We start from the raw sequence: 23237 nt of genomic DNA on the forward strand, positions 1-23237 counted from the left end.
AAGTATGTGTGTGTGTGTGTGTGTGTGTGTTGTTCTACTAAGTACCTGTATATTATGAATATGTGTAATGCTGGAGCATGCTTGAGTTTTAGGAATGCAATGTGTGTGTGTGTGTTTTTATCTCTCCAAACATGACCAGACCTGAATTGACATGCATACTTTCAGTGCATTTTGGGGGGAAAAAATCTTTTTCTTCAATTTTCTTCAAACTTTTTTGTGATTGGCATGAAATACTGTGCTCAGTGTGTGTGTTTGTGTGTGTATGTGTGTTGCACCTTGTCACCTGTTAAATGGTTTTCTTCTGGTTGTGTATCAGCCGCAGTTTTGTCTCAGCGGATTTCACTGTTTAACACAAACTTTCATCACATCAGCTGGTAGTGCATCAGATCTCGTGGACATGTGCTGTACTCTGAGGTGAAAGCGTGCTTTAGTGTTGAAAGGCATTGAGTGACATCATAATGCTTAAGGGCCTTTTCACTGTGAGCGTTATTACACCATCTAGTGTTTGTTTATTTATTTTTCATGCTGCCGCTGGTTACCAGAGTAAATAATCACCAGCAGTGATATTTATGTATATATTGATACGAATCTGAGGAGTACTGTTCCATTATTGGCTGACTTGGCATCTGATTGCGACTGTTTAGTGCACTCTGGGACTGAGATCCTATTCAAATGACTTTCCTGTTCTTAGGCTGACTTGGGCTAAGTGTTAGTTCTTCTGCTGTTGTAGCACATCCACCTCAGGGTTTGGTGTGTTGTGCATCATGAGATGCTTTTCTGCTCACCTCAGATGCAGAGACTGTTTATTACATTCACATTTCTAGCATTTGGCAGCCAGCCTTATCTAGAGTGATATACAAAAGTGCTTTAAAGTCTCTATTAATGAATTCATTAACACTGGTTTAATAGCTCACAGACTTAGGATACCATCATCATTTAAAATACTTAAAACAAACAGGGAAAATAAGCACTAGTTTATGTGTTTCGGGAACAGGTAGGTCTTCATCCGTCGTTTGAAGACAGCCAGTGACTCAGCTGTTCGGACATCTAGGGCAAGTTCATTCCACCACCTTGGTGCCAGAACAGAGAAGAGTCTACCTCTTACCCTGATAGATGGTGGAATTAGAATTAGGAACCGAGTCCCTGTCAGTTGGAGACAGTCTGGATGTTCATGATCTCCTCTCACATCTCATCATTACCATTCTGGGTAAACTCTCAGGCTGTGTGTGAAAATCCCAGGAGATCATTATTTACTTTCCTGGCATGAAGGTCCAGTGAAAACATCTTGTGTAAAGCAATATTTTATTAGCTGGTGCATTGAATTCAGAGAATCACCTGAACATTCTGAAGAATTTTGCCTAAAAAGCTTCTTAAAGACACACCTGTGATGCAATGATGCTGAGGTTGCTCCACCCCTTCCTTCTCTACTCTTCCGCCTCATCGCTTTCATTCCTTTCGCATAAATGGCAGCACTAATGTGGAATCACATGCTATCCTGTAAGGATTAATAAATGAAATGTTAAGGGTTTTTTGGACAGTATTCCTGGATCTCTCTCTCTCTCTCTCTCTCTCTCTGTGTCTGTCTTTCTCTCTCTGTCTGTTTCTCTCTATCAGTCTGTCTATCTCTTTATCACAGCAGTCAGCTGTTGTGGGCAGATCCAGGTGACTACATATCAGTAAAGATGCACAGACAAGCATATACTCGCACTCACAGAGGCACAGGAACATCAATAAATTAAATGTACCAAAAAAGTTTCTTGCTAACGACCTTGTTAAGAACCTTGATGTTTGTAATGGTGCTAGCATTACTTACAAATTTTAGCAAAGTTTACAAAGTTGTTTAGAGTGATCTGATTCAAGATAAAATTAAGTTACTTTAATTGGTACTTTACTACCAAAAATTTGATTAATGCCTAAAACTCAGAACTCCAAATAGGATAAGCTGGAGAAATCAAATTCTTACACAGAGAGTCAGAAAGGTCTCCTAAGCCCAGAAACTTAAATCAACACGGCTGCCCACAACATCAGCATTAAAAAGAAGTATTTATGTACCTTTTAATGTTATTCTTTATACACTAGAGCAGTTAGTGCACAGGTAGGTTAGCTTGTTGAAGATATTGCACTGACTATACAGTAATCTAGGGGGTAGTTGTCCAGTCTTTGGATCATCTAGATTGGACTCCAGTTCCTCCAGACCACCAGAGGGCTTTTCCCCTGACTTTTAACACACTTCCTCAGCTGCACTCACTACTTCCTCTTGAACCACTATAAAAAGGACGCCATATTGTGATGTAGTTTGTTTGTCAAATTGTGTTTTTTTGACCTGTTTTGCCTTTGTTTAGTGCCTTTGGGACCTCAGCCTGTTTTCCAGTCCTTTTTCTGGATTCTGTCTTTTGCTGTAATAAACCATATACATGTAGATCCTTATTCTGTGTCTCTGAGCTTGTTGTTATGTTCATCATAGTGTTAGCCAGCTAGAGTGTATCAAACTGAAGACCAGATGTGGGGGGTGTCCATGATTTTCACCTTTTAGCTTGAGGTTGACAATAATGTGATTCTGACTAATGTGATTTCTGAGATATGGAAATTCCAAATGATTGTTGTTAAATGTGCCAGAGATATCACAGATATCTATATAACCAGAGATATCGTCTCGAAAAAATGTGCAATATTCTAATATGCATTCATTATGCCATGTCATGGTAAATTCGCAGGAAAAAACATCTAAAAAAACAGAAAAAAATCTAGCAAAAACAGCCGGTTATATTAAAATGAAGCAGAAGGAATATCCTTTTGTGAGTAGGGGTGTCTTCCACATCTTCAAAATCTTCACATACACATGTTGCATGCTTTAGGAAACCCAAACAACTGACTGGAACAAAGAATCAGCAAATATACATATCAAGATCAGAGAAACACACAAAAAATGCAAACATTATGGCAGACAGACATCTTCTGTTTCACTGTGTGGTGAAACATAATTTCTATCGCAAGCATGGCTTGGCTTTGTCGTGACTGGTTAGAGAAGCTGAGAGAGATAACGTACATCCGGGAGCTTCCCCAATCAGCTCAGTGCTCTTTAGACACAGTGTACTAGTGCTCAGACTGACCTTTGAAATGAACTCGTCAGAACAAATTGAACTGTGATCTTTATCTCTCTTTATCTCTTTTGTTCATCTCAAATGAGGAAATATGTGTATGCGTGTGTGTGTCTGTGTGTGTCTGTGTCTGTGTGTGTGTCTGTGTGTCTGTGTGTGTGGGTGTGTGTGTGTGTGTGTGCATGCTTTTCAATGAAGAACCCAAAAGATTTTTTTTGTGGCATCTTTCTGAAAGCTGATCTACTTTCTTTGATTTGTAATTTTCTTGGAGAAATCATTTTTTTCTTATTTTTTATTTCCTTAGAATAGTGTACCTAATGAGAATCCCAGATGCACCTGCAGTGGAGTCAAAGGCGAAAAGGTATGCATCATATCACACTTTTGATTCTGAAAATACCATGACCATGCATCTGATTATTATTATTATTATTATTATTATTATTATTATTATTATTATTATTATTATTATTATTATTATTATTATTATTATTAATAATAATAATAATTATAATAATAATAATAATAATAATAAATTATTTTATTTATTTCTTGACATTAAACTTAAAATATTTAGGGATAGAAAACACAGACTGAAGAAGCAGACTGTATTGGTTTTTTTTAAATCTCTGTTGTTAAATGTAATACAAGTAAAACCTATAGTATGAAAGAGAAAATGACGAGAAGTGAAATAACCATCTAACAGAAACCCAGTGTTTTGCTAGTAATGTGTGTTGCTTCATGAATGTAAATTAAATGAACAATATGGCTTAATTGATTACTTGATTGTTATTCAGCATTTTATTCCAGCTTATTTATTTATTTATTTATTTATCCCTCTCCTTAATTCTCTGACAAAAATCCAAGACAATTACAAGAATATCCAGTTTGCATTTGAAGAAACAAACATTGGGAGACAAACATGATCTTGTATAAGACTGAGAGTTTATTTGAATGATTAATTCTTGTTAAGAATATGACATTTTACCAGATTAAAAGAATAAAATATGGTATTATGAGAAACAGGCCCAAATACCTGCTCAAAGTGCCCCCATGATTCTCGCTGTATGTGAGTGTTTTTCTCATCTGCCCTTCAGTGAACTCCATGCAAGTGTTGCCCTCTAGTGTCTGTCTGGATAACATGTCTGGATAACATGCTAAAACTACCCTGTGACTAACTCGTGTCCCAGTCAGTGTGTATTCCTGCCTCCAAGGATTCTGGGATATTCATCACAATAAGAAGGATAAATCAGTTCCTGAAGATGAATGAATAAATGAATCACATTCATGATCCAACATGCCTTTGGATTAATACTATCTGGAATATCATGGGTAGTAGATAGAAAAAATCTTAGTCCAACAGCACCCACAATCCAGGGTGGATCTCAGAGTGCTACACATATATTAGAGTGAAAGACATCCTGAGTTCTGCATTAATCAAACAGCACCATCCACATCTAGCCTGCACCCCTGGAGCACATAGCCATAAGATGACACTTTGAGCTCACTGGGCTGTGTGGGTGGCCTTCTGCCATCTTCTATATTCCCTGGGTTGATTTTTTAGGCCACCCAGCTACCCAAAGCTATCTGATTGACTGAATTACAACAATTACATCTGATAATACAGTCACACACCTGTAACTCTGTATGTGGTCATGTGTGCTTGTAAGTCTGTGGCTCGGGTTATTTGTCAGTAGCACATGTGGTTCACATGCCAGCAAATCATTCAAAGACCGTTCAAAACAAACAAAGGATATTTTCCCGTGTGAGCTTGTTGATGGCAAAAGGAACGCACACAAATTCCATTGAAATATGAACCCTTTAACCCACAAACGTGTAGTGACACACTAGTATTCTCTAAAATCATCCAAAAGTCTGCTCTGAAAACTTTTTAGATATTATAGACATTTAGATGTTATGCGCCAAACTTTTCTCTAATAAGATGGAATTATGAGATAAATGATCAAATTCATGCTCCATTTCACTACTCCTAAATGCCATGGTGTGTGAAAAATCACCTGCACACCTTCTGCATGGGTTTTTGCTTACAAGCCTAGATCATAGTCACAGAAGAGTGTATGATTGCAATAAGCAGGTTATTTATTCAGGATGACAGGAAGGACAGGCTACCTGCAAAGGAGGGCAGGTTACCTGAACAGGGGGACAGGGAGGACAGGTTATCTGTATAGGAGGGCCGGTTACCTGGACAAGAGGGCAGGAGGACAGAGAGGGCAGGTTACCTGGATAGGAGGGCAGGTTACCTATACCTCCAGCCATAATCCCAAACTACGACAGGGTTGTCCAATCTTATCCAGAAAGTGTGGGTGCAGTTTTGTTTCATCTCTAGCCTTTACAGTTAGTCCCAAAATGTGTTAGTTCCTCCTGGCTTTGTTGCATGCATTATCCAGATGAGTCTCTCCACCCATAGAGATGAACCCCACATTCACCAGGGTTCCCTGAATCGGTATTAAAACTCCAGGGAAAATTGCCATATGAAAGCAGTACTTATTGAAAATATACTGTAGACCTTTGTGTCTTGAGTGACTGTTTTTTTTGTGTGTGTGTGTGTGTGTGTGTGTGTACATTCACAGACAAGGTTGTCCAGGTTTTCATAACTCCAAAGGATGGGGTTGTGAAGATTTATATCCAACACTATCTATTAAACAATATACAGGGGCCACCAGAGATGGGCAGTGCAGTAGAATTCCTTAAGTCAAGAGACAGGGGTTTTGTTTTGAAGCAGTTACTGAAAGTGAATGACTGAGTGAGACAATGGTCAAGAGCATTTATACATTTTTCAGTATTTCTGCATTATGTCTCAGGGCGAGCAAGGTTTTCCAGGTCAGATTGGATCAACAGGGGAAGATGGAGATCCAGGAGATGAAGGCCAACCTGGACCCATGGGCCCTATGGTCTGTTACACAAAGCTTTAAATTCAAATTTAACATTGAATTAAAACTGAAAACTATTTATCAGAGCTACTTTCTAATTTATGCCAAATTTCATGTGTTTTATGCACCAGGGTGAAACAGGACTACCAGGTTTACCCGGACCTAAAGGCTCACAGGTATTTCCCCCATGTGTGTGTGTGTGTGTGTTTTGTGTTTGTATGTGGTATGTAAAATGGGAGTGTTGGTTTGTGTTTTGCACTGATTAATACTCTCTTGAATCTCTTTATTAGGGACTCCCTGGAAAGCAAGGACCCCGTGGTTTTTCAGGAGCACATGTAAGTTCTGCAGTTTGGCCAAGACAGAATTATTTAGACATTTCAATGTGGTGTGTTATATGTGGCATAATGGATATCGTAAGTCTAACTAGAAAAATACACTACATGACTACATATGTTTGTGCACCCCATCCATCATACCCATAAGTGGTTTTTCCTCAGTCTGTTACCACAATGGCAGAGGCACACAGTTTTATAGAAAGTGTCTCTGTATGCTGTAGCTTTACAATTTCCCTTGTTCCACTGGAACTAAGAGGTCTAAACACTGTTCCAGCGTGACAATGCACAAAGCCAAAGTAGATGAAATTGTGTGTCCTGCACAGAGCCGTGAACATCTGAGGGTTCTGTACTGAAGTGTTTCTGTATCTTATGTTTTCAGGGACACCCAGGAGACGAAGGGCCTCGGGGAGAACCTGGTAGCCCAGGATGCAATGGCACAAAGGTAACAAATGCAGTAATAATATAACAGTAATTCATTTCAGGCATTGTGTATTGTAATAAGGAAAAAATACTTTGTGTGCTTTAACAAGGGTGACCGTGGTTACCCTGGAACTCCAGGAAATTGCGGACTTGTCGGCTTACAGGTACGGAGTCTACAGTTTTCTGAAAAAGTTTATTGATTGCAAGCTTGAGTTTCTCTTTGACTGGTAAAATCAGTAAAAATGATTAGGAAAAAATGTATGATTTAACAAGAGGAGAGATTTGATAATGATTTCTGAATTTTCTTCCAGGGTGAAGAAGGTCCCGCTGGCCCTAGGGTATGCATTTTGCTTAGTATTTTACAATAATTTATTATTAATATTTCTTAGGTAAATAATAAATGGTTATTCATTATAGTAAGAGAGTAAGAAATTTGACAATGATGTATAAAATTCTAATGCTTGCTGTTCATGCGTTGATATGTGATGGATATCTGATATGAAAATATACCAGAGTCATAACGATCATTTTCAGAAACTCACTGGACACATTGGCTTAGTGTTGGGCAGCGTTGCCTCACACCTCCAGGGTTGTGTCTCCACCCTGTGTGTGTGTGTGTGTAATTTGCATGATGCCCCTGTGCTTTAGGGTTTCCTCCAGGTTCTCAGTCCAAATACATGTGCTGTAGGTTGACTGGCATGTCTAGTGTGTGAATGTGAGTGTGACTGTGCTGTGTGATGGACTCGCACCATGTCCAGTGTCCCCTGCCTTGTGCCCCGAGGACTGCAGCCTCCCCCTGAGGAGGCTCAGTGAGATACAAAAAATAGATGATTATATAACTCCTGGACATCCACAAATTTTATATGTGCCCCTCAGTTGTACTAATTTGCTAACACTGTTTAGTAAAATAGCATTCTGGGTGCAAATTAAATGTTTATACTTACACACCATGCTGTATATTGAAAGATTTTTTGGTCTATGTTCCTGCACATACCAAAATGTTTATTTGACTCTTTCAGGGGGACACGTGCTACTTCCCTTTTCCTAAAGATTTGAAGGGGAGAAAAGGTCCACCAGGTAGAGATGGGGTGAAGGTAAGAGTTCCATGTGTAGTATATTTCAGAATCAGACTCAGAAAAAGTTTTCTGGCCAGGTACAGCAAAGGGTCAGCAAAGAGCACTTTACAGTACTAGGAATTTGTCTTGGTGTCAGGTGCAAACATATAAACAGGTATGAAATGTCTGTACAAATGTACACAATTTTAGAAGAAAGCTAGAATAAGTTAAATAAATACTGTATAAAGTGGCTTGCATGAGAAGTAGTGCAATTTAGAATGTAAAAAGTGAAAGTGGCTGTCCAAACATATATACAGATGTGAAGTATGTACACAATCTAGAATGAAATAAATATACAAAATGTGAGTTTAATGTTAATGTTAATATTTCATTTGTGCTACAGAAACGATTGTATAATTTTGTACAACAATGCTGTTGAATTATTGATTCTGATTGGTTTGAAGGTGCTGATTCTTTTTTTTATGCCAGTGCTGTTGTTCTAGAAAATGTTTGTGGAGTCTCCATTGTCTACCAGAGGAAGGTCTTCAGGGCATGTGTTTTGCTGACATAACAAGCTATTGAGCTTTTGTGGGATGTTTGTGTTACAGGGTAAACCTGGACCTCCAGGTGACTATGGACCACGTGGACCAATGGGATGTGTGGGACCTAGTGTAAGAAACCTGATTTATTTCTATATATTTTGTACCAGAGAGCGACAGAGAGAGAGAGAAAATCTGATTTTTTTGTTGGATGACTTGGCACTTTTAATAATACCCAATGTCCACAGGGAACACGAGGATTTCCTGGCCACCCAGGAGAAAAGGTTAGTAGTAACAGAACCTTTGTTATATTTCCAGCACAATAATCATGTTTTCTTTTTATCTATGACTGAATAGATAAATCTTTAACAAATTGTCTGCAGAAAAATGATGAAATTAGCTAAGGTAGATTAGGTTAATACGTTAATGTTATCTTAACATGTTTATATAGACTACATGCTAAGTATATTATATGTGTTGAACTTCATATTTAGTAAATAAAGGATTTCTCACTGATGCACTTTATGTTAAATATTTGTGCATTTTATTAATTTATGCTTATGCTTATTATGTAACATGCAATGATAAAAACTAATAATGTAAAGTGCACTCAAATATTTTTGTCCTAAATTGGCTAAGAAACATAAATCTTATTATCATATCAAATATCATGCAGCTCTGTTGGTGTGTGTAAATTATTAATGACTATTATGTTCTGATATTTAGGGTCAAGAAGGAAGATCATCAATACCTGCCCCTCAGGGTCTAAAAGTAAGTGCACCCCTTGACATTTTTTTTTTTTCTAGCAGCGACGCTTTCTCTGGAGAACATCAGAGGTAAAAGGTCCAGTCCACACTAACCCAGGTATTTATATATTTATCTAAGGGTCCTGGGCTTCTTTTAAAGATGCCATGAATTCCATGAAAAAGTACAAGGATTATTTTAGCCAAATTTTCCAACTAGGAAGTTTTGAGGATAAATTTTACAGATTAATCTTAGATTTGAAGCTAATTGAAAGCCTCTGTTCTGAATTGAATTGCATTATATGAGAATGAGTTTGAAATGTTCTGCATGGAGGAGATCCAAGGGTTCTTCTTCAATCTTGTTAGATTAATAAGAATGTTGTTGTTATTTTCTCCATGTTCAGGTTGAAATTGCTACTAAATCATCATGTTTGAAAACCTTACGTTTAGCCTATTAAGAAGTGGATAGAAAACATACTTGATTGCCGAGACAAAGTAGAGCCAAGGAAATCGTGGATTTTCCAAACATTATATCATAGATGTAACTGAGTTATTATACAGTTTAACACATGGAATCATGTTTATTTTGCAGGGGCTGAGAGGTATTCCAGGAGTTACAGGGCCGAGGGGTAACATTCAGTTTATTACAGCACACATAGAGCAAAAAGTAAGCGATCAGAAGAAATGCACCTCGATCTGTACCATCAGATCCAGTCAGTAGGAAAGATTTATTCTGTAACTCAGTTGTGTTCATAAATACTCTCTTTATGACTACAGGGAGAACCTGGAGATCAGGGAGACTGCGGCAGCCCTGGAGCTCCTGTGAGTTTATATACTGTGTTTTTCCATCTACACTGAAAAAAATTATAAACGCAACACTTTTGTTTTTGCCCCCATTTTTCATGAGCTGAACTCAAAGATCTAAGACTTTTTCTATGTACACAAAAGGCCTATTTCTCTCAAATATTGTTCACAAATCTGTCTAAATCTGTGTTAGTGAGCACTTCTCCTTTGCCGAGATAATTCATCCACCTCACAGGTGTGGTATATCAAGATACTGATTAGACAGCATGATTACTGCACTGGTGTACTTTAGGCTGGCCGCAATAAAAGGCCACTCTAAAATGTGCAGTTTTATCACACAGCACAATGCCACAGATGTCGCAAGTTTTGAGGGAGCGTGCAATTGGCATGATGACTGCAGGAATGTCCACCAGAGCTGTTGCCCGTGAATTGAATGTTCATTTCTCTACCATAAGCCATCTCCAAAGGCGTTTCAGAGAATTTGGCAGTACATCCAACTGGCCTCACAACCGCAGACCACGTGTAACCACACCAGCCCAGGACCTCCACATCCAGCATCTTCACCTCCAAGATCGTCTGAGACCAGCCACCCGGACAGCTGCTGCAACAATCGGTTTGCATAACCAAAGAATTTCTGAACAAACTGTCAGAAACCGTCTCAGGGAAGTTCATCTGCATGCTCGTCGTCCTCATCGGGGTCTCGACCTGACTGCAGTTTGTCCTCATAACCGACTTGAGTGGGCAAATGCTCACATATGATGGCGTCTGGCACTTTAGAGAGGTGTTCTCTTCATGGATGAATCCCGGTTTTCACTGTACTGGGCAGATGGCAGACAGCGTGTATGGCGTCGTGTGGGTGAGCTGTTTGCTGATGTCAACGTTGTGGATTGAGTGGCCCATGGTGGCGGTGGGGTTATGGTATGGGCAGGCGTATGTTATGGGCAACGAACACAGGTGCATTTTATTGATGGCATTTTGAATGCACAGAGATACCGTGATGAGATCCTGAGGCCCACTGATGTGCCATTCATCCACGACCATCACCTCATGTTGCAGCATGGCCCCATGCACGGCCCCATGTTGCAAGGATCTGTACACAATTCCTGGAAGCTGAAAACATCCCAGTTATTGCATGGCCAGCATACTCACCGGACATGTCACCCATTGAGGATGTTTGGAATGCTCTGGATCGGCGTATACGACAGCGTGTTCCAGTTCCTGCCAATATCCAGCAACTTCACACAGCCATTGAAGAGGACTGGACCAACATTCCACAGACCTCAATCAACAACCTGATCAACTCTATGCGAAGGAGATGTGTTGCACTGCGTGAGGCAAATGGTGGTGCAATAATCATGCTGTCTAATCAGTATCTTGATATACCACACCTGTGAGGTGGATGAATTATCTCGGCAAAGGAGAAGTGCTCACTAACACAGATTTAGACAGATTTGTGAACAATATATGAGAGAAATAGGCCTTTTGTGTACATAGAAAAAGTCTTAGATCTTTGAGTTCAGCTAATGAAAAATGGGGACAAAAACAAAAGTGTTGCGTTTATAATTTTGCTCAGTGTATAAACAACCTTTGACAGCTCTGATTTCAGAAAACATAAATACATTGTCACCAAAACAATGAATTTTTTAACTTAATTTAATAATTTAACATTCTTTTCTCTAACATTTCCATCAGAGATCACTTTATGCAAGGAGACTCTTTAATAAACACAGCAGAAAAACCAGTCAGTCTGCAATGATGGTCTAAATCCAGTAACACAGACACCATCCTACACAAATCACTTCCATTTAATCTGATAACGACTGTTAAAATGTCTGCCATCACATCAGCATCAAAACAAAGAAGAGCTGCTTATGCACAATGTAAAGATGACAAAATGTTTCCATGATCTAATAAAAGACTTTAATATAAAAAATTTGCCACAGAATGAATCACTGATTATTTCCTCAAGATTGAAGTATCAACTGATTTCAGTGTTAATAAATAAATAAAAACAAACAAACAAATAAATAAGTCAGTTACATAAATAATAAACCAAAAAAATGCAACAGTAAATCTGTAAATGAGTCAATATATTGTGAAATAATTCAATAAACAAACAACTCTTTATTATACAAAAATTATGATAATATTGTCATGTTTTAGTTGTGTCATTGCGTGTGTAGCACTTTTAACAGTCACAAAGCACCTTTAGAGAAAGATATAATATAATTTCAGGGCATAAACTTTTATTAACTTATAAAATATTATATTAACTTCTAAATATTTCCCAAGTCTTTCAAAACAGATTAATTTTTTAAATGTTTTTTTTAAATTCCAACTTTTTATTTTAGATGTTTAGATGTTTTATGTTCTCATTTTATAATTTTTTTTTTCAGTGTGTTTGTTTTATTTAAGACATTAACACATCATTCTTTGGCATCATTATGGCTGAAATATTCTTAAAACTGTTTCAGAAATACATATTTAAAAAGTATCGACTGGATTATGTGAAGAATGTGAAGAAAATTTTAAACCAGATAATACCCAAACATAATAAATGTCTATAACATTTATTTTTTCTTGCATTTAGCTTGTGACCCGCCTTTTACAGGTCATGAGTCTATACTGCGTTAATGCCGTACAGTAAAAGTCCTTCTGCTTTATTCGTTTAATGTCATGAATCTGGAGCAGCGTGCTTCATCAACCTGAGGTCATGATGAAATCATGATGATGATTAAATTTTAAATATGAAATGATACTGTTTCATGAAACACTGTGTAACATGTCACTTCTTCACCGGCTGAAGGGTCTGCCAGGGCCGTGTGGCCCTAAAGGACAGAAAGGCTGCAGAGGAGATCCAGGACCTCTGGTAAAGTTATTATTCTGCAGTTATTAGTATTATTCATAGAGTTTCTCAGATCTTTTAATCTTCTGTGTGAATCAGTTCATCAGTTTGATTCATTTCCAGTTAGAGGTGACTGTTTTCTCGTAAAAATTCATCTTGATGTTAATGTCAATCATGTTACACAGGTTTGTGTAGTTTAGTTATCTCATCACTTCCACAGTGAATTTACTGTTTCTTACTGGCTGGTACATGCCTCTTCTTTCTTCTTTCGTGTGCAGATCTTTTTATTGTTTTTTCTTGTGTTGTGTTGTTTTTTTTATTGTTTCTACTTCTTCTTCTTCTTGCTTGTTGTTTTTGCTTCTTCTTAGCTTCTTCTTCTTCTTCTCCCTTATTCTTCATCTTCAATTCATTAGTCTGCATAGTGAATGTCATCTGATGCGCTCATTACTATTGAGAATATATATCCGGGTCTGTTATGGACGGATATGTGCGTATTTAATAGCTTTAATGATAAGTTAATGTTGGTTTTTAGGGGGAGTCTGGGCTGACTGGTCTTCAGGGAGAGTGCGGTCCTAATGTAAGTACTAAACTATTTTACAGGAGGAAATGCCATGTCTGCTTCACACCTTTAAATATTGCAATTACCCCCAAACCAGGATCTGTACATACCAACTAGAATCTCTTTTCTCTTTTCTTTTTTTTTTATTTCTTTTTATTTCAGTGTTATTTTTAATGTACTATTTGTAATTGTCAATCTTCATTTCTTTCTTTCAAAAGACAGTTTCCTTCATTTCAAATGACAGGCAGTGAAAGATTTCAGATTTTCAGATTTCCTAAACTAATTTTTTTTTTTTAAAAAAAAGGTAACAAAATTAAATTGGAAATAACAAATCTAAAAAACAAAAATAGAAATATACCCGTAATGTGTATTGCCTTTATTGATTGAATGATTGATTGGTTGATTGATTCATTCATTCATTGGTTGTTCCCAGGGTATACCTGGGTTCAAAGGAGATCCCGGGCCTCCTGGTCCCTTTGGTTTAAAGGTAAGCAAATTATTTTTAATAGAAGACGTGATTCTGCACTACTGTCCAGTTACACTGTAATGTACTGCCCTATACTGCGCTGAACTTTCACTGTACTTCATGTTACTGTCCAATACTGCAATATTACTGTACTGCATTCAAATGCAGTTTTAATACAGTGCCTTATTACATTATACAATTAAAACTTTGTGTGTGTGTGTGTGTGTGTTTGTACAGGGCGAAAAAGGTGACCGTGGTTGCACTGGTCCTTCAGGAGAAGTGAGTCAGTTTCCAAACACCACCAGCTGAAGACTTACAAAAAGCTTAAAAGCTACATGGATTTCCGTCTTGATTAATGTCTTTTAAAGCACTCACAATTTTAGGCTTTTATTCTGTCATTATTTTTTAACGTAAATATTTTTTACATTATTTTTCAGACATTACATTACATTACCTGTCTTCCACTGGGTTAATAATTAATATCAGTAATAATTAATAATCACTACGGCTGGCGGAAAAGTGATCAGCGTTTTAACAGTAGACTAGTGTTTATAAGATGTTTCAGATTGAATGTGTGGCTAAACTATACAAGTATTCACTCATCCCTTGAATTTTTTCACATTGCCTAGTGTCATGAATGTAAAAAGAAATAACACCTAATATTTAATTGTGTATTTAAGGTTTAATTTAACATTTTTGTGAAATGTTTGTAACTTTTACTCATAAGTGATGCATGGTGGTGGTAGCATCATGTTGTAGTAGATGCTCTTCATCAGCATAGACTGGGGAACCTGTCAGAGTTGAGGGCAGGTTTATGCAACCAATAAATGTCTTTTTGATTGTTTTTTTGTTGTTGTTTGTTTAAGTAACATTTATGCCACAAAGTGACTTTGTGAGCCATCAGGCGTTAGACATATTCTGTCAGTCCAGTGATAAAAAACAATTTAGTCCATTTCCAGACCAGGTTTAAGTGGTTTTTCTGTGTTTGTATAGTGTATTATGAATACACCTGTGAAAGGCAAAAGAGGATATAAGGGCTCAACTGGACCTCCTGGCCTTAAAGGTTTTCAAGGTAACGTATTGACAATCCATAAATAAAAGTTAAACTCATAATTATTTTGACATCTAATGCATCTTTATTTCACACACTGTATTATGAGACTAGTGATTGTAGAGCTATTGTCTGTTTAATAGGTATAAGTGGCTTCCCTGGGTACTCAGGTGATCCAGGTAAAGGTTCTCTCAATTTCTATGAGTTCTCTCTAGTGTTCTGTGCCATTATAAAATCACCAGTTAAACTAAATATTAAACAGATATGCCACTGATATGATTGTAATTCTTGTAGACACATGACACCATGCATTTTTATTATCTAACCAGGACCAGGTATGCCAGGATGTCCTGGGAATCCTGGCGCCCCAGGCATTTGTGGAATTAAGGGTGAAAAGGGCGAAAAAGCACCTTACGATATTGGCCCAAAGGGACCTGATGGACCTCAGGGTATATGTGGATGTTCTGGTGACCCAGGTCCTGAGGGACAGCCAGGTAAACAATCAAACTGGCAAACTACACCAATCTTCATTGTACAAAATTTTTTTTTTTTGTTCAATATCCATGTTCATCCCCAAATCTCCATGAATTGTATTCAGAGTTGGCAACTTATGTTTAACATCTATGTTCAAATTCTCCGTAAGTCCAGATGCATAACTTGACTTTCTGGACAGCGCAAATAGATTATTAATAAAATATTTTATTTTAGTTGCCAGACTGATGGTTGCCTGAACCATCGCTGTACAATATTCATTTACTTCTCAATTCAAAAGTGTATTTATTGCATAACTAATCAGGCCTTTTAGTTTTGTGTTTCATACAATCCATGTATCTAAACTCTAAACAATGACTTACAGACTTTTATAAACGTGAGGGTCCGACAGGGTTGAGGGGACCGAAAGGCATGGAAGGGTATACTGGTGAAACAGGAAAACCTGGAGAAAAAGGTAAGAGTCTCCACATTGTACCTGTATAGTTTGTTTATAATCAATGTGTTAACAGTTTATGGACAATCAGCAAGAACTGTTCTTCCCCCTCATCAAAGCCATAAACCACTTGTTGACATGAATGGCAATATACAAGTCAGCTGGTCAGCTGTTTTGGTGAGATCCAGGATTTAGATGTACTTAGGTGCTTAATGACCTACTACTTCAAGATCTACTTGTGGATTTGGGTAATTTTCATCCTTAGTGTTGATACAGAACTGACACAAATTTTTATTTTATTTTTTTTTTTTTAATTTAATTGTTCTGGGCTGGGGCAACATGGTGGCTTAGTGGTTAGCACTGTTGCCTCACAGCAAGAAGGTCCTGGGTTTGAATCCTGGGTTCGAACAGGCAGCGGCCTTTCTGTGTGGAGTTTGCATATTCTGTGTCAAGTTTGCACATTCCCCCCTTGGGGGTACTCCAGTTTCCTCCCACAGTCCAAAAACATGTACGTTAGGTTGATTGGTAATTCTCAATTGCCCAAAGGAGTGTGTGTGAGTTTGTGTGGTTGTCTGTCTATATGTGGCCCTGTGATAGACTGGCGACCTGTCCAGGGTTTACCCCAGCCTTTCGCCCAATGTGTGCTGGGATAGGCTCCAGCAGATCCCCATGACCCTAATTAGGAATAAAGCGGGTATAGACAATGGATGGATGTTCTGGACTAATACAATGGCACCAGTGTGTCTGGAGCTGTGTCTGTTTTTGACTAGGTATATTCAGGTGACAAGTTAAAGAGGTCTAAAAAAACCCAAAAGGCATTTAGTTAGTTTGAGATTTGGTGACTGGCGGTGAGATATATGGTGGTGGTGTTGATGCTTGATTGGTTAATGCATAGTTGTCAAACTCAGAGCCCTCACTGAGTCTTGAGAGATCATTAGAGAACTTCATGGTCCTGAATTGGATCCCAACAAAGGTTAGACACTGGTCAAAACTGTCTTATAGGTGGTCCATAATTCTGGGAGGTAACATCCTATAACTTGGCTAAGCTACTGATATGTTTTACTTGCAGGTGATGAAGGAGACCTCTGCAGACTGTGCCTTCTATTAGGCCCTAAAAATGGACCTACAGGACCACCTGGTATTCCTGGTGCACTTGGAGAACCAGGTAGAGGAAAAGTGAATAAGTGAGCAAGTTAGGGTAGGAAAGTATGATCATGTTTGTTTTTTTCATGTCTGTTGTGCTTTCACTGCCTATGTTTAGGTCCTAATGGAGAACCAGGTACCAGAGGATCAATGGGTATTAAGGGGCAGCAAGGTGCACCTGGCAATCCGGTAGTTTATAAGCAATGTAGACATTTCTGAGTATTACTGATGCTTAGCACTCAAGCAAATTATGTACTAACATAATAAAATCTACATTACAGGGTTTGCTTGGTCTTCCTGGCAATCAAGGGCAGCAGGGACTAAAAGGAGAGCCTGGCTTTATAGGACCTGGGGATAATGGGGACCATGGTGACCCAGGATTACAAGGAGAAACAGGGAGGAATGGAAATGATGGGATTCCAGGAAAGCCAGGAGTTAAAGGCCCAAAGGGAGAGAAGGGCAATCCAGTCAGTATCGATTTGTCTTTGATGTCAACTGAGCATAAATTCGTAGATACTTTAATTTGGATGTTTTGTTCAAGCTTATGGTAGACTAGAATCTATTCTTCATACAGAATCATTGTTAGATTGTTGGCAAATGGTTAATGCTGTTTGTCTACCTTTCTTTCATTTTCCTTCAGGGTCCTTTTGGGCCTAAGGGTAATCGGGGTGACCCTGGATCAAATGGATTACCAGGATTCCCTGGTGAAATGGGAGTTCAGGGCTGCCCTGGTATTGGAGCACCAGGGAAACATGGTGAGAAGGGCTGCTTGGGTGTTCGTGGCCTGCCAGGCGATCCTGGAGATCCAGGTATGAGGGGAATATGTGAAAGATGTTGTGTGTATAAAACTGGGATCTGGGTGGTCAGATATAAAGGGACAAAGAAAGGAAACTTTACCTACCTTGAGAACATATATGATGTATAACATATTTTCTGCTTACCATCAATCATCATTAGTAACATCTGGTCATTTTGAATGCTAGAACCAATATGTTTGTTAGAAAATATCATAGGCCGATGCAAACAGGCATAACTTTCATTTGTTTTGGTGTTTTGATACTTTAGTCTTTGGCTGTAACTGCATTTTGGGTGTGTGTTTCACAGGTGTAAAAGGTGACCCTGGTTTGGTGTACATAATACCTGGAGACCCAGGGAAGTGTGGAACAAAGGGTCCTAAAGGTCTACCAGGGATACCGGGTTAGTTAATGGTGTAATTTTTTTGTGTGCACAGAGGAATGATGAACATGGATGAGTGGAATGCTGTTCATGTGCAGAATATTTTTACACCATCTTTCCATTTTTCTTTCTCACTCTGTCTTTCATTATGTATATTTGGTTGATTTAGGGTGCCTGGGACCTAAAGGGTTATGTGGGCGTCCAGGACCATGTGGCATAAAAGGCGAAAATGGACCATCACTACCAGGGTTACAAGGACTGCGTGGTTGTAAAGGTTAGGGTGTGTGTTTGTGTTGTAATATACCTCTAATTATACATGTATTTCCTAAATAATCAACATATTTCTGTCTCCAACTGTTTCAGGTGAAAAAGGCTGTCAAGGTTCTCAGGGTCCTTCTGGCATTGGGTTCCCTGGTTGCCCAGGACCTATAGGGCAATGTGGAATACCAGGGTTAAAGGTCAGAATAATGACTTTATATAATATTTACATAGAACAAGGGATTAATAATCGTTCAGGTAGTGGAAGGTGGGTAGCATTGCTTCCTCACATTAGCATTGCATTAGGGTCCTTGGTTTGATCCTGAGTTTGGGCTACTGTCTGAGTGGAATTCCTCCAGATTTGTTGCCTTCCACATCCCAAAAGTATGTAGATAGATTGGTTAGGATAAATTGCCCCTCCGGGGAAGGTGTGTGTGAATGAGGGTATGCAAGGTAAACCTGAGATTGGTTCTGAATCTGATGCATCACTAACAAGGATAAAGTGGTGAAATCGTGATTTTGAAGGATCCATTCTGATACTGCAATATATTCAAGCAGTTAATAATACTTGAAGTACTGAAGTTTGCGATGTAATGCCATGCATACACATTCAAAGTATTCTGATTCTAGGTCAGCATATCTTAAAAAATTAGATGTTTTATTTGGACATTAGCAGGTCACTTATCTCTCCACCTTCTTTTAAAAGGGTAATAATGGTACTGGCCCTCCAGGGTGCCCAGGCAGGAGAGGTCCTTCAGGAGACGATGGGGCACTTGGGCCTACTGGTGAAACAGGTAGTCCAGGAAGCCCTGGAGTTTTTGGACAGCCAGGGAGAGATGGATGCCCAGGGCCTAAGGGTAGGTGTAAATCATAAGCACACTTTGACTTCTTATTTGTAATATTAGATGTTTGCTCCAGACAGGTCTCTTATGAGATGAGTTTGTTGAATGTGACTTGGATTAAAAAAAAAAATTGTTTGCTCTTCTATTGGTGACATCAGGTGACACAGGATGTGATGGACCAGCAGGGGTGACTGGTCCAGCAGGAGTCTGTGTTCTTGGGTGGCTAGGTGAAAAAGGAGTCCAAGGTCAGAAAGGAATGCCTGGAATATCAGGTGAGATCTTTTACAGAATGAACTTTCGTCAGCTCAGTTTGAGTGTCTGAATGAGTAACTGTAGCACGCAAGTGTGAATATATGACATTTGTGAAGAATATCTGCACAGTATACCTAAGAACTGTTCTGCTCAGGATGTCTGGGTGAGAAAGGTATGAATGGTGAGCCTGGATGTCAGGGGCAAGGTTTACCTGGTTGCCCTGGCCCATTTGGGACACCCGGTTTTAATGGAGAACCTGGTCCACCTGGTCCAGCTGGTCAATGCGGACTGAAGGGGAAGAATGGCATGCCTGGCTTCACAGGTACTCAATAAACATATGTACAACACATTCTACTTTGTTACATAATAATAATAATAATAATAAGAAGAAGAAGAATACCACATTTGTTCTGTTTGGCATGATGATGGTATGCTTATGGTTTGTTCCGTTTTTGATAAATGATTTTGTACATTCAGGTTCAAGGGGGAACGATGGGCCTCCTGGGAACCCCGGTTGTCCTGGACCTCCTGGAAAGCCTGGATGTCCTGGACCACCTGGCCCTAAAGGTAACACCTCATATACATCCATACACACATTTATATTTCATCACTGTAGTGATATTCCTGATATCAGGACAATAGTAATAATCATGAACATTCAGATTTACACAAGAATGAAAGTACAAACTGTGAGTGAAATTCTTTGAAATTATCTTCACACCTCTGCTTAGGTTGTGCAGGCAGTGATGGACAACCAGGTTGCAAAGGTCCACAAGGCTTGAAAGGGGAACCGGGGGATCCAGGTCCTAAAGGAGAACCACAAAATTTCTACAATCCTGGGGACCCAGGAGACCCTGGAAATATAGGTGACTGTGATAGTCGTCTAAAGAAGAATTTCCTAACCCTGGTATTGGAGTATTGTTTCCCCTTTAGAGAAAAATACTGGCACGTGCAGTTTCTCCAGGACCAGGGTTGGGGACCCATGCAGTAAACTATATAACACAGATCATTTCTTTATTAAAACAGATGTTCATGTGTAAAGTTGTCTTTACTTTGCATGACGTTGGCGCTGGTCACGATTTGATTTTTTTTAGAATTGTTTTAGACATTCTCAGTAAAATTTCACAGAAGACAATTAACTACAGAGTTGCGATTTAAATGCAATACAGTCAAAAATCCTCCAGTAGGAAACGCAAATACAGTGGTATCAACGGAAAAGCTTTAATGAAATTTAATATCTTTTATGAACTGACGCATTGACATTTATAAATATAATGTTACCAGCCTACAGTACATGCTTGGCCCATTGTACAGTGAGTTACAAAGATACCATGCATGCTAATAGGTCATTTTAGACCATTTTCTCTAGAAAAGATATTGCGACTATCATGCATTGGACATGTTTCTGTATATGACATAAATAATGTTATCGCACAAGCCAAGACTTTTAGGATCATCTCACATAGTGTGAAAAGCAATAATCTGAAATGACAGCTGAAATGGTACAGTCTTTTTGGTTATTTTTAGGTCCTCCTGGTCTGAGTGGGCTTAAAGGGGACAAAGGAGTCCAGGGACCACCTGGCAGCTGTGGGAAACATGGATTAGAAGGTTCTGCTGGACCACCAGGTATAAAATTGAAAAAATGAGAGAAATACCACTGACTATCTCGATTTGTTGCTTGCTGGTTCATTCTTTCTTGTTATATGTGTAGCCCACCCACTCAATCACCTTTGTCTCAAGTGTAATAACCACTATATCATCAATAATGAGAAGACACACAGTGCATGAAAAGTGAATTGGTGATGGATCTATGAGATTATTATAACGAACACTATAATTAGCTAGTTTGTCTATGCTTGGAGCCGAGAGGCCTGGTTCACATGTTATATAGATAGCTAGCCTGATAACGTGAGCATAAATAACCGAGCATTATGTTATGGCGATAATTAGGTCCTTTACAGTATAATATAGCACACAAACATAAGGAGTACATGGAGTAACCCATCAGAACATTTATTATTAAACAAAATTCGTTGAACTTAGAGTCCCCCTCTTATGGTTTTGAAACAAGCCATCCATATGCACACACAAACAAACAAACAAACAAAAATGATAATACCCGGGTTTTTTTCTTTTCTGTCTATGGTGCGCATGTTGGAGCTTACCCCGAATCATGTATAAACTGTTTTATCCTTACTCACAGTTCCATTAGATCCAAACCACCATTAAAGTCCATATAGCTGCAACAGAAGCAGCAACAAGAAAAAAAAAACTTCCCAGTGTGTTGTCCTTGTGTTTTTCTCTCTCTTCCTCTTTCTTCCCCGCCCCCGGTCTCACCTGGTAGGTCAACTTAAAAGTCCTTATTGGCTAATACAGATACTGACACCTGTCTAGACCATTTACAATACCGGAAGGAAAAAACAAACCCATATAGTATACAGAAAAATATATATATATACTTATATATAATACACATATTTACACAAAAGCATTTTAGACATAGCAGGATATTTCAGATATTATGCTTACTTCACAGACCCATTATGTATCCTCTAACACGGTATACATTGCTCAATCTACATATTTAACACAGTTGATGTATCAAAATAACATTTGGGGACTTTAGTGCACATCCAACACTGCAAGCAACATGTAAACACAATACCAGGGCACTACATATGCTTTTCCATTGCCTATCTTCTGTCATTTTCTGATCATTACTACAGTCCTGTATTTCTGTGACTTTCACTGCTCAGTCATTTGCATTTCCTCTCTCAAATTACACTTAAAAATAACCAAATGTTTTTACAATTTTCTATACACACGTTGATAAACGTTTAATGTTGTGCTTCATATACGATTGTACATTCATGTATATTTTATAATGTTATACAACCATTACCAGTAGCATTTAAATAACACTGACCACTATGGAAACCGGGCATTTTAGTCAACTTTGGATCTCTGATTTTTCATCATGTTTATCAAGTTTCAGCTGATCAATATTTGGTGGATACAGTGAACCTGAAGTTTAGTTTATAATAATATTTAACATTTATTTAGTTACATTGTGTTGCATTTGTTGTGATTCAAAAGTCTTTTTTTAAGATGTCACCATTTTGATTTGTTCAAATTTTGTTCATTTTTCCTCAGGTCCTCCTGGAGATAATGGTATGGAAGGCTCTCCAGGTAAACCTGGTACTTGTGGCTGTGTTGGAGAAGAAGGATCTATGGGACCAACAGGTAACACACACAAACAAACACAACAACAACACATACACACACACACACACACACACACACACACACACACACATACATACATACACACACACACACACACACACACAGTAGTCCTTAAGCTGTGGTGCTGGCCTACTCTCAAATCAAAGCAAGACATTCACCTCATCTCCAACATCAGTGTCATCAGTGTCTCTTACCTTACTGTGTCTAGGGTCCAAAGGTGAGAAGGGGGAACCTGGTAAATCTGGATCTCCAGGCGACCCGGGTACTACAGGAGCAAATGGCCCAAAAGGGAAAAAAGGTGAACCAAGTTTTCCTGGACAAGGAGACCAAGGACGCCCTGGAGAAAAGGTGCACTTCTAGTAGTAGGCACTAGAATGAGTTTAAAGTGTAGACTGTGTAATTCTTTAATTCAGTTCACAGGTTTAAACGAACATGTGCTTGTTTTATACTGAAAAAACATAATTCATGGATCAAGGCAGAATTTCCACTTATAATATTAAGCTTTTAAGTATCAATGACATGTCCATTTTATGTGTGTAAATGTACATAGTACTGTTTAACTTATTGTCAGTAATACATTGTTTCTATAGCA

At 38.5% G+C, this 23237-nt stretch overlaps 1 protein-coding gene across 1 annotated transcript in view; it reads left to right on the forward strand.

Annotated features, from left to right (window-relative positions):
• The window catches only part of col4a3 (collagen, type IV, alpha 3), a 41720-nt gene that overhangs the window by 4895 nt on the left and 13588 nt on the right, over positions 1 to 23237 (forward strand). The window contains exons 2-37 of the mRNA XM_058413209.1: positions 3403 to 3459; positions 5918 to 6007; positions 6118 to 6162; positions 6277 to 6321; positions 6701 to 6763; positions 6852 to 6905; positions 7053 to 7079; positions 7761 to 7835; positions 8405 to 8467; positions 8584 to 8619; positions 9062 to 9106; positions 9671 to 9745; positions 9856 to 9900; positions 12689 to 12751; positions 13260 to 13304; positions 13720 to 13773; positions 13990 to 14031; positions 14746 to 14824; positions 14947 to 14982; positions 15133 to 15297; positions 15660 to 15749; positions 16798 to 16893; positions 16990 to 17060; positions 17153 to 17338; positions 17512 to 17680; positions 17976 to 18068; positions 18217 to 18321; positions 18411 to 18505; positions 19012 to 19162; positions 19306 to 19419; positions 19554 to 19721; positions 19877 to 19966; positions 20131 to 20265; positions 20927 to 21025; positions 22553 to 22642; positions 22854 to 22993. Coding sequence (XP_058269192.1) covers positions 3403 to 3459; positions 5918 to 6007; positions 6118 to 6162; positions 6277 to 6321; positions 6701 to 6763; positions 6852 to 6905; positions 7053 to 7079; positions 7761 to 7835; positions 8405 to 8467; positions 8584 to 8619; positions 9062 to 9106; positions 9671 to 9745; positions 9856 to 9900; positions 12689 to 12751; positions 13260 to 13304; positions 13720 to 13773; positions 13990 to 14031; positions 14746 to 14824; positions 14947 to 14982; positions 15133 to 15297; positions 15660 to 15749; positions 16798 to 16893; positions 16990 to 17060; positions 17153 to 17338; positions 17512 to 17680; positions 17976 to 18068; positions 18217 to 18321; positions 18411 to 18505; positions 19012 to 19162; positions 19306 to 19419; positions 19554 to 19721; positions 19877 to 19966; positions 20131 to 20265; positions 20927 to 21025; positions 22553 to 22642; positions 22854 to 22993 — 3096 coding nt within the window. The remainder of the gene's footprint in view (positions 1 to 3402; positions 3460 to 5917; positions 6008 to 6117; positions 6163 to 6276; positions 6322 to 6700; positions 6764 to 6851; positions 6906 to 7052; positions 7080 to 7760; positions 7836 to 8404; positions 8468 to 8583; positions 8620 to 9061; positions 9107 to 9670; positions 9746 to 9855; positions 9901 to 12688; positions 12752 to 13259; positions 13305 to 13719; positions 13774 to 13989; positions 14032 to 14745; positions 14825 to 14946; positions 14983 to 15132; positions 15298 to 15659; positions 15750 to 16797; positions 16894 to 16989; positions 17061 to 17152; positions 17339 to 17511; positions 17681 to 17975; positions 18069 to 18216; positions 18322 to 18410; positions 18506 to 19011; positions 19163 to 19305; positions 19420 to 19553; positions 19722 to 19876; positions 19967 to 20130; positions 20266 to 20926; positions 21026 to 22552; positions 22643 to 22853; positions 22994 to 23237) is intronic.

Source organism: Hemibagrus wyckioides, linkage group LG17 (genome assembly GCF_019097595.1).
Source record: "Hemibagrus wyckioides isolate EC202008001 linkage group LG17, SWU_Hwy_1.0, whole genome shotgun sequence".
Taxonomy (NCBI): Eukaryota; Metazoa; Chordata; class Actinopteri; order Siluriformes; family Bagridae; genus Hemibagrus; species Hemibagrus wyckioides.